This window comes from Penaeus chinensis, chromosome 8 (assembly GCF_019202785.1).
Source record: "Penaeus chinensis breed Huanghai No. 1 chromosome 8, ASM1920278v2, whole genome shotgun sequence".
In the NCBI taxonomy this organism is placed as follows: domain Eukaryota; kingdom Metazoa; phylum Arthropoda; class Malacostraca; order Decapoda; family Penaeidae; genus Penaeus; species Penaeus chinensis.
Window position 1 is genome coordinate 32,888,613 of NC_061826.1, and position 12,146 is coordinate 32,900,758.

A 12,146-nucleotide genomic window follows, 5' to 3' on the forward strand; every position below is an offset into this window, starting at 1 on the left:
ACCATATTAATTTTGGGGATTCTAATATTATTAGAGCGAAACATATTATTAGACCTATTATACAAATCAAACTAAATAAAAAGCATTTGCAACCTATAGAGTCTTTGGTTGACGTATTTAATTTGGATATTATGGATATATTTCTCGATCGTAAACATTGGATGGAGATTTTAAAAAATAAAGGATCGTTTAGTCTGGTGGCGGTGGGAAAACATGTGTCATCTTTTAAAAAGAAAAAGACGAATAATGGAAAATTATTAAACGAGAAAGACAGTTATACCGCTATCAATGTAATGTCTAGTTTATATAACGAATATGGGGAATCTATAAATTATATTCCAAAAGATATGATACAAGATATGAATAATTGTTTAGGTGATGAAGGATATAAACGAGCCATACGATCACTAGCTCCATCAAAAATTAAACTTATAATATGTAATGATAATAATAATACAAAATTATCTATCGATGCTAATCATTGTTATAAAAATGCGATTCCACTTTTAATTGTTATCCTATACAATATGTTTCGTCAATGTTTATACCTAAATATAGAGCAGGGATAATGAGACATTCCAGTGCGAATGATAAGAAAGAGGACAATTTTGATATACTATTTAAAAAATATCAAACAACTTGCAATGATATAGTACAGAAAAGAAAGAAGATCAATAAATATCTGAACAAACTAGAATCTAAAAGATGTTCTGTAACATTAAAACTTCGTCAAAATAAAAGAGGTATAAAACGAAAATTAGAATTGTAAATAATCAGACGAATAAATATCAGGTAAAATTTAAAAAAAAAGGAAAGTCAAATGACTTAATACCAGTGAGTTTATTTTGTATATATGTATGTTTAAAAATAAAAAATAAAATTTATATATTTTATTTATAACATAATTATCAGAATTATCTCTTTTTTAACAAAATTTACAAATGAAGACATTTATATTTTTTTAATATAAATCTACAGATATTTATGATTTTTTTTTCACAAATCTCGCAACAGAATAAAAAAAATATAAAATCACTGTTTTTGCTTTCGAGCTTTTAAAAAATACAAAAAGACGCTTTTTTAATTTTTTTTTAGAAATCTGTACTCAAATCCATTTTTTCAAAACAAGATTTGTTTTTTTGAATTTACTGTTTTTTTGAATTCACTGTTTTTGCCTTCGAGCTTTTAAAAAAACATAAAAAGACGCTTTTTCAATTTTTTTTTAGAAATCTGTACTCAAATCCATTTTTCAAAACAGAAAAATAGAAAAAGACGCTTTTTTAATTTTTTTTTAGAAATCTGTACTCAAATCCATTTTTCAAAACAGAAAAATAGAAAAAGACGCTTTTTTAATTTTTTTTTAGAAATCTGTACTCAAATCCATTTTTCGAAACAGAAAAATAGAAAAAGACGCTTTTTTAATTTTTATTTAGAAATCTGTACTCAAATCCATTTTTTCAAAACAAAGATTTGTTTTTTTGAATTCACTGTTTTTGCCTTTGAGCTTTTTGGAATATTTAATTTACTTGAACTGTTTTTTTAATTTGAAATGTGTTTGCATTTTACCATTTTCTTCACTTAAACTATTTTTTGAATACATGAATTATTTTTTTTTCACTTGATCTGTTTTTTTGAATTCACTGTTTTTGCCTTCGAACTTTTAAAAAAACATAAAAAGACGCTTTTTCAAAAAAAAATAGAAATCTGTACTCAAATTCATTTTTCAAAACAGAAAAATACAAAAAGACGCTTTTTTAATTTTTTTTTAGAAATCTGTACTCAAATCCATTTTTTCAAAACAAGATTTGTTTTTTTGAATTTACTGTTTTTTTGAATTCACTGTTTTTGCCTTCGAGCTTTTAAAAAAACATAAAAAGACGCTTTTTCAATTTTTTTTTAGAAATCTGTACTCAAATCCATTTTTCAAAACAGAAAAATAGAAAAAGACGCTTTTTCAATTTTTTTTTAGAAATCTGTACTCAAATCCATTTTTCAAAACAGAAAAATAGAAAAAGACGCTTTTTTAATTTTTTTTTAGAAATCTGTACTCAAATCCATTTTTCGAAACAGAAAAATAGAAAAAGACGCTTTTTTAATTTTTATTTAGAAATCTGTACTCAAATCCATTTTTTCAAAACAAAGATTTGTTTTTTTGAATTCACTGTTTTTGCCTTTGAGCTTTTTGGAATATTTAATTTACTTGAACTGTTTTTTTAATTTGAAATGTGTTTGCATTTTACCATTTTCTTCACTTAAACTATTTTTTGAATACATGAATTATTTTTTTTTCACTTGATCTGTTTTTTTGAATTCACTGTTTTTGCCTTCGAACTTTTAAAAAAACATAAAAAGACGCTTTTTCAAAAAAAAATAGAAATCTGTACTCAAATTCATTTTTCAAAACAGAAAAATACAAAAAGACGCTTTTTTAATTTTTTTTTAGAAATCTGTACTCAAATCCATTTTTTCAAAACAAGATTTGTTTTTTTGAATTTACTGTTTTTTTGAATTCACTGTTTTTGCCTTCGAGCTTTTAAAAAAACATAAAAAGACGCTTTTTCAATTTTTTTTTAGAAATCTGTACTCAAATCCATTTTTCAAAACAGAAAAATAGAAAAAGACGCTTTTTCAATTTTTTTTTAGAAATCTGTACTCAAATCCATTTTTCAAAACAGAAAAATAGAAAAAGACGCTTTTTTAATTTTTTTTTAGAAATCTGTACTCAAATCCATTTTTCGAAACAGAAAAATAGAAAAAGACGCTTTTTTAATTTTTATTTAGAAATCTGTACTCAAATCCATTTTTTCAAAACAAAGATTTGTTTTTTTGAATTCACTGTTTTTGCCTTTGAGCTTTTTGGAATATTTAATTTACTTGAACTGTTTTTTTAATTTGAAATGTGTTTGCATTTTACCATTTTCTTCACTTAAACTATTTTTTGAATACATGAATTATTTTTTTTTCACTTGATCTGTTTTTTTGAATTCACTGTTTTTGCCTTCGAACTTTTAAAAAAACATAAAAAGACGCTTTTTCAAAAAAAAATAGAAATCTGTACTCAAATTCATTTTTCAAAACAGAAAAATACAAAAAGACGCTTTTTTAATTTTTTTTTAGAAATCTGTACTCAAATCCATTTTTTCAAAACAAGATTTGTTTTTTTGAATTTACTGTTTTTTTGAATTCACTGTTTTTGCCTTCGAGCTTTTAAAAAAACATAAAAAGACGCTTTTTCAATTTTTTTTTAGAAATCTGTACTCAAATCCATTTTTCAAAACAGAAAAATAGAAAAAGACGCTTTTTCAATTTTTTTTTAGAAATCTGTACTCAAATCCATTTTTCAAAACAGAAAAATAGAAAAAGACGCTTTTTTAATTTTTTTTTAGAAATCTGTACTCAAATCCATTTTTCGAAACAGAAAAATAGAAAAAGACGCTTTTTTAATTTTTATTTAGAAATCTGTACTCAAATCCATTTTTTCAAAACAAAGATTTGTTTTTTTGAATTCACTGTTTTTGCCTTTGAGCTTTTTGGAATATTTAATTTACTTGAACTGTTTTTTTAATTTGAAATGTGTTTGCATTTTACCATTTTCTTCACTTAAACTATTTTTTGAATACATGAATTATTTTTTTTTCACTTGATCTGTTTTTTTGAATTCACTGTTTTTGCCTTCGAACTTTTAAAAAAACATAAAAAGACGCTTTTTCAAAAAAAAATAGAAATCTGTACTCAAATTCATTTTTCAAAACAGAAAAATACAAAAAGACGCTTTTTTAATTTTTTTTTAGAAATCTGTACTCAAATCCATTTTTTCAAAACAAGATTTGTTTTTTTGAATTTACTGTTTTTTTGAATTCACTGTTTTTGCCTTCGAGCTTTTAAAAAAACATAAAAAGACGCTTTTTCAATTTTTTTTTAGAAATCTGTACTCAAATCCATTTTTCAAAACAGAAAAATAGAAAAAGACGCTTTTTCAATTTTTTTTTAGAAATCTGTACTCAAATCCATTTTTCAAAACAGAAAAATAGAAAAAGACGCTTTTTTAATTTTTTTTTAGAAATCTGTACTCAAATCCATTTTTCGAAACAGAAAAATAGAAAAAGACGCTTTTTTAATTTTTATTTAGAAATCTGTACTCAAATCCATTTTTTCAAAACAAAGATTTGTTTTTTTGAATTCACTGTTTTTGCCTTTGAGCTTTTTGGAATATTTAATTTACTTGAACTGTTTTTTTAATTTGAAATGTGTTTGCATTTTACCATTTTCTTCACTTAAACTATTTTTTGAATACATGAATTATTTTTTTTTCACTTGATCTGTTTTTTTGAATTCACTGTTTTTGCCTTCGAACTTTTAAAAAAACATAAAAAGACGCTTTTTCAAAAAAAAATAGAAATCTGTACTCAAATTCATTTTTCAAAACAGAAAAATACAAAAAGACGCTTTTTTAATTTTTTTTTAGAAATCTGTACTCAAATCCATTTTTTCAAAACAAGATTTGTTTTTTTGAATTTACTGTTTTTTTGAATTCACTGTTTTTGCCTTCGAGCTTTTAAAAAAACATAAAAAGACGCTTTTTCAATTTTTTTTTAGAAATCTGTACTCAAATCCATTTTTCAAAACAGAAAAATAGAAAAAGACGCTTTTTCAATTTTTTTTTAGAAATCTGTACTCAATCAAATCCATTTTTCAAAACAGAAAAATAGAAAAAGACGCTTTTTTAATTTTTTTTTAGAAATCTGTACTCAAATCCATTTTTCGAAACAGAAAAATAGAAAAAGACGCTTTTTTAATTTTTATTTAGAAATCTGTACTCAAATCCATTTTTTCAAAACAAAGATTTGTTTTTTTGAATTCACTGTTTTTGCCTTTGAGCTTTTTGGAATATTTAATTTACTTGAACTGTTTTTTTAATTTGAAATGTGTTTGCATTTTACCATTTTCTTCACTTAAACTATTTTTTGAATACATGAATTATTTTTTTTTCACTTGATCTGTTTTTTTGAATTCACTGTTTTTGCCTTCGAACTTTTAAAAAAACATAAAAAGACGCTTTTTCAAAAAAAAATAGAAATCTGTACTCAAATTCATTTTTCAAAACAGAAAAATACAAAAAGACGCTTTTTTAATTTTTTTTTAGAAATCTGTACTCAAATCCATTTTTTCAAAACAAGATTTGTTTTTTTGAATTTACTGTTTTTTTGAATTCACTGTTTTTGCCTTCGAGCTTTTAAAAAAACATAAAAAGACGCTTTTTCAATTTTTTTTTAGAAATCTGTACTCAAATCCATTTTTCAAAACAGAAAAATAGAAAAAGACGCTTTTTTAATTTTTTTTTAGAAATCTGTACTCAAATCCATTTTTCAAAACAGAAAAATAGAAAAAGACGCTTTTTTAATTTTTTTTTAGAAATCTGTACTCAAATTTATTTCGATTTGAGAATCAAATAAATAAACAATGTTTCAAATATTGTTTTTCGATAATAAATTTCGTAATCACTATTATGTAAATATATATATAGATTAAAAGACATATCTATTTTTTTATAGTTTTATTCATAATTTTCTGAATTTATACAACAGTTTTCCAATGATTTATATATAATATATGATATTTCCATTTTTTTAAAAATTGAATAAAGGTATAAAAATAAAAATAATAATAAATATAATATATATATATATAAATATATAAAATATTTACCAAAGTGTCATATCTAATTAATATCTTTCTTCCTTATTTATTTCAATATGGGTTCCAATCCTTATATGTATTCTTACTTATTTGTTTTCGTATGGGTTCAAATTCTTGATTATAATTACTAATTTGTTCTCTTCTCTTGCGACGTAAATTGTCAAGGGCATTTCCATTTATGATAAAACATATAAAAATAACGATAACTAAGATCACAGTAAGACAATATCCAATTATCGTTAGAATATAAGTACATGTCTGAGTATCGATTTTAAACTCATCAATTTTGTTAAATTCATCAATTTTAATATATTTTGAGGGACTCTTTACAGGAAACCTCATTAGTGGATAAATACATGAACTATTGGCCTGTATAGGGATCGATATTATATTTGGTGTATTTTTATCGAGATTCCAGACAGTTGCCCTTACAGTATTCTTTTTCCTATTATTTGTTATATAAGTATAGCTGATACAAATAATTTTATTACTAAATACATATTCATTAATATTGGTTGCTAATACTTGATTTAGATTCGATAGATACATACTATTTTCTATAATCGGTATAATCTTGTATTTTGTAGTAATTGTAAATTGATTTGAGACCTTTTCCTTGGGGAAGCTATCATTCGTTATAATTTCTTGGCAATGTTCATTAGTCTCAACCATTTTTCCCCAAAAATATATATGTTTTTTGTTATCTGTCACCTTTTCTTTTTTTTTACATACTAAACTTTTAACATCTTTTGGAACTTGATATAAATCATTATAAATATAATTAACATTATCTTGACTATCGATATAGTTTTGTATATATCTCATATTATTAATAGAAGATTCATAAATTTTACATATCATCCGATATGATGTATAATGTTGTATACCACTTGGAATCGAAAACAATTTTACTAAACACATATATTTGTCTGTATTAATTATCAACCGATTCATATATCCTTTCACCTTCTCCAACGGATCTATATATATAGTATAATCATGGATATCAATAGTCGATAGTGACTCCCTTTTTATACATACTGCACAATAAAAAGATACTGGCGTATTGAAAGGTACTGTTATCGTTCCCTCTTCACCGTCAAATATACTCAAGACTGGATTATATAAATTATCCACTAATACATGAAATACATCACTATCATTATTTATACCAATTTCGCGTTGTTGTATATTGTCATTGAAATAATCCGTTGATATGTCAATATCAAGGGAATCATTTTTAGTTACATTATTGCCATATACACTAACTATACTTGCCCAGAGCAAGATATATATTATTCTATGGCGGTTGTTCATATTTTAATATATATATATCTCTTGGTATAGTTATCGTGACTGATCACATACCATAAATAATATCTATATATATATAATAAATTTTTGATCCCCATGGTGAGTGGATTTTTTGAAATATTTTATAATAATATTATTTAGACAAATATCTTTATTGATATTTAGATATTAATATTATTAAATTATATTAATGTTAATAAATTGTATTAATGTTTGATACAAAATGTAAAAAATTATCACTAATATTAATAAATTTCATTAGAATTTTAATAATTTCTGGTAACCGTGAAAATGTTTGATCCAAAGTGAAAATGTTCATAGTTTGCTCATATCGTATCGGGTATATATCACTAGATAGTTTGTTTTTAATCGTTTGCCATTCATTATTTTCTATTTTTAATGAAGATTGAATTATGTTTTGAATTTTTTCCATGATCAGATTATTTTGACTTTCAATATAAGGTAACTGAGGTGATTGTGATCTCTTATAATAATCAAGTATATTATTCAAGGTATTTATAATAATTTTAGAATTATAAATTAATATCTCCTTTACTAATTCTTTAAGTTCATCAATATGATTTGAGATATATATATTTCTAATAACTAACTCGGTTTCCATTATCAATGAACTGGTAAAAAGTCTGCTAAAACAAAAGTACACTGTCTTTTATCTTTTAAAATGGAATCCCCAAATAAACAGGATGTTTCATTATCAGAAAAGAAATAGGGTAACAATAATAAAACTTTGGCTTCTTGAGAAATATTCAAAAAATATAAACTATTCTTTTGTCTCCCATGGACGGGAAATAATAACTGTTTATTACTGTTTACTAATCGAGCCTCTTTTCTTATATTTAAAATCATATTTTCCTTGTTATTATATTTACTTGTAGAGATAGATATAGTATTATATAAAACATCATTGTCAATATAATTTTTATCAGGATTTGAGCTTCTAACCGATTCTATGATATTAAATAAAGAATTATTTATCTTCTTATTATTATTGTTTAGTTTCTCCTTTGGTGGCTTTATGACAGGATTAATAATATATTCGATTATTTTATCAAAATTGTTTCCAGTATCCCAAAATTGATCTGATATAAAAGGAAACTGTTGATGATGTCGTGTATCTTGTGCTTTGATCCGGTCAGAGGTTGTTGATACATGACATTTTCTCTTGATGTTAATAAATTCGTTCGTGTATATATCCTCGATTCGAAACCTTATAGAGGATCCCGTACACTCCAAAATTAGATGAGTATATAATAAAAAAAGAATACAATTTGAAAAATTATCAAGAGCAAAAAAGCTTTGCTCAATGTCACTTGTAGATAATGCGAGTTGTGGTATTTCAAAAAGAACTTTTATTAATTTCTTTCTATCTAAACATTGTCCAAATATATGATCTCTTATCAATTCTGAAAATGACTTGAGTGATAACCTAAAAGTTTTCGTATCTAATGATTGCAATGTCGGAGTGGTACACTTCTCAATAAAATTTATTTTTTTGGTATTCAAACACCGTGCCGTATTTGTTAATATTGCCAGGAACTCTTGATTTATAAACATAAAATCAAATATACTGACCTTTATATATAACATATCAGATGAACATAGTGGGTCAATGGCTAAAATATCATACGACGTTTCATCTTCATTGTTATCATTGTTACTCTTTACAGTCGTACCGGTTTGCGTCGGATGAAATAAAATAAAGTTACTACCGGTCGTATCGGTATTGGACGGTAAAGATATAAAATGATTATAAAGCAAGGAACGATGTCTTTGATTATAGAGATTATTTACCAATTTTAAAGAAATAAAAGACATTTTATGTAATATATAAACTCATCTGAAGATTATAAAGATGCTAAAAATATTTACTTTCCTTATTGGTATATAAATAAAAATCTTTATTACTACATCTACCAATACATCGTTTTAATTTTGAGGTATTTTGGGTAGACATCTGTAATGACAATATCTCTGTAAAATTAAGAAACATTTTTTAAAAAATGAGAAACATGCCACTATCAACCAAAGAAGGGGAATATCAAAGAGGAAGCGAAAGAATGAAAGCTGATACAACATATATGTGCAATGAGAACTCAACCAAGCCCAGAAGATTACCTTATATTCTAGTTGGTATCATCCTTATATTGTTAGTGGTTATTGCACTTGTTTTCCTTAAAATTATCGTTTTTGAGCCTTATAATGAACTGAATTTTATTTCTTATATTGGTGTATGTAGCGACCTATTAGCCATACTCTTATTCGGAATCCTGTTATACAAGATGTAATAAAATCACAATATTTATATTGTCATTTCATATTTATTACCTTTACAATTATAGTATTATATATATATATATACATGTAGACCAATATATAAATAAATCAGTTTTAATATATATATATATATAAAATATGATTTTATTTATCCTTTTTAGTTGATATATTTTCTTCTTTTTATTATTATTATTAAATTTGAAAAATATATATTTTTTTTATAATCTATTTCTAAAGTTTATTATATTTTTATGTTTCCTTACAAATTGTTCATTTAGAGTAGCGGATCCAGGTGAGAAGAGACCGTATTTGGCAAAATATTGTTTTTCTATATTTCTATTCGTTGTTACCATTGCCATTAAAGCATATATTACTCTATCGAGAATTATTATTGAAGTTGCACCTTCAGCTCCATTCCCAATATTCTCTTTTGGTGGTATCGAGAAGATTTTTGTCTTTTTTGAATTAATATTGTTGTCATCATCATCATCACCATTACGCGCATGAGTATTTTCACATTTTACGGTAATAGCATTTAAGATGATTCTTTTACCTTGTATTTCTGGAGAAAGATATAAAGCAATAACCTCCAATATATTTGACGCTGACACACTACGTCCAGTTGTACAGGTATTGGATAAATATACAGTAAAGCCTTTAATTATAACATTGTCAGCAGATCTATATGGAAACACTTTACATATTTTTAATACATGATCAACAGTATAGAGGGGTACCCAATTCCCCAGAATACCGCATCGTCCGCTCGTCTTGCACGGTCCTAGTCCAAATGGTGTAGAAGATATCCATCGTTGAGATGAACCGTCAATGTGTACATTTTTTAAAAGAATCAATATACCCATATTGTTAATAATGATGTCTTTAGATCGAACAACTTCAACACCGCTTGTATCAGTTACAGAAATAATGCTCGGTAACGATGACCGAATTGCTTGTACAATAGTATTAGAAATTGAGGTCCCATCAGACTTCATGAACCCTATTGCAAATATTGTACATGTCTTGATCTCTTTATCGTTACCATTTATAATTTTAGCAAGATCAATATAGGGGTTGTCTAACCCAGTTGTATCGATTGTACCTATATTAGCATATGTTTTATTAGTCGTTATTATCGTAGCTATTTCTGAAGAAGGTATTCTTGTATATATTTTACAAATATATTTTGATGAGTTATCAAGTGGAGTTTCGAGAGGTAATGATCGTGAAAAATTCTCGATTAACGAATAACGAATATTATCATTCTTTGGTTCATTATGCTGAATATGAACACAAAAAATTTGCTCTCCTGGTAACGATACCATAGGCAAAGATAATGAGGGTAAATCTTTTCCCCTATCAACAATAACGGAGGAATAATGAGGTTTTCCCTGTTGACTAGTAAAGGAATCACCTCCGGGTTTTCCCTTATATAATAATATATTAGAAACAAAAGGACTTAGATGATGTTTTCTTTGCGGATTAATTACCAGCAAGTTGTCCCGAGAATTAAAATGACACGGATTCGAAGCCCATCTCGGATTTAGAGGAACATGATCGAAATCGAGTGTTACCATAACACATTCTCCAGTCTCTTTATCTAATACTATGTAAGGGTTTCTTTGAAAAAATGAAGCATCTTTTGGAATGGCGATCTCGTTCATTTTTCTGTTCGAGAATGGTATATTGTTTATATTTAATTCTATACCAATTTTGTCATCGGTATTCCATACCATAACGATATTTTCTGGTGTTATATCTCGTAATCTTTCTCTGGGTCTGATTTCTATATTTGAATCAGGATAATACTTTTCGATACATGTTGTTACTGAAAATATCTGCTTATACTCAGCTCCATCCTTTGATTTATAATCAATAATCCATCCTTTTATATTTGAATATGAATGATTGAGTGACGATACTCGTCTTAATAAAATATAATACTCTATAGGATTGGACAAGTTTTTTATTAATGTTAATTCAGCATTTACAATATTGTCTGACTTGTCCGATATGGCGAGTGAACCGTCAAAACGAATAGGATCCTCTGCATACAAAAGACAATGTCCTGACATCTTACCGGGGATAGGTTCCAAATGACTAAACTGAGTAGCTTTTATATTGATAATTGGAAGTAAATGGGGAAATTTATTTAGATATTTAGAACTAAAGAGATCGGGACTATATTCTACTGTTTTATAGAGATTTGTTTGATTTTTATTACACTTGAGAAGAACTGCATCTTGACAAATCAATATAGGGACCATTTCAGGAAAAGGACTGTGTATATAAACGAAATCATCATAAAAAATAGCTTGTTTTGATTGAATACATATTCTATAAGTTTCACCATATATAAGATATTTAGATATTTCTTTCAATATAATAGGTTTTCCCAAGGATTGGATAGTTGTATCCATGTAACCGAGAGGTCTCTCCTCATAATTCTTTCTATAAAACGTTATTCTAACTTCAACTGGAAGTCTACCTTGTAATAAATTCGCTCTAGTAAAATATAGAGCCGATAATGATACTATTTCCTTATTTTCTCCCTTCTCCGATAAACGTATTTGTATTTGTTTAATAGACAAAAGAGTAATCACAGAGGAAGAATTGTTATTTTCATATTCAACCATGATTTTACTCCCATCATTATCATCATCATCATCTTTATAGTCATTAATATCACGATTTATTCTCTTTCTAATTCTTGAAGCGATATCACTTGCATGTTTATCGTCATTTATATCTTTAACGATGCATGCAATTTCTTGATCTATAAAATTATCAAGTTGGGGTGAATCAACCTTACGAGTAAAAATATTCGTATTTTGGATTTT

At 25.8% G+C, this 12,146-nt stretch overlaps 1 protein-coding gene across 1 annotated transcript in view; it reads right to left on the bottom strand.

The window, feature by feature from the left end:
• Positions 1-11,381, bottom strand: part of LOC125027864 (protein O-mannosyl-transferase TMTC2-like) — a 72,206-nt gene extending 60,825 nt beyond the window's left edge. Inside the window, exons 1-5 of the mRNA XM_047616996.1 lie at positions 11,311-11,381; positions 10,797-10,974; positions 10,612-10,615; positions 10,044-10,408; positions 9,860-9,868 (exon numbers count right to left, since the gene is read on the bottom strand). Of these exons, the coding sequence (XP_047472952.1) occupies positions 9,860-9,868; positions 10,044-10,408; positions 10,612-10,615; positions 10,797-10,974; positions 11,311-11,381 (627 nt within the window). The remainder of the gene's footprint in view (positions 1-9,859; positions 9,869-10,043; positions 10,409-10,611; positions 10,616-10,796; positions 10,975-11,310) is intronic.
• Positions 11,382-12,146: the final 765 nt, after the last annotated feature.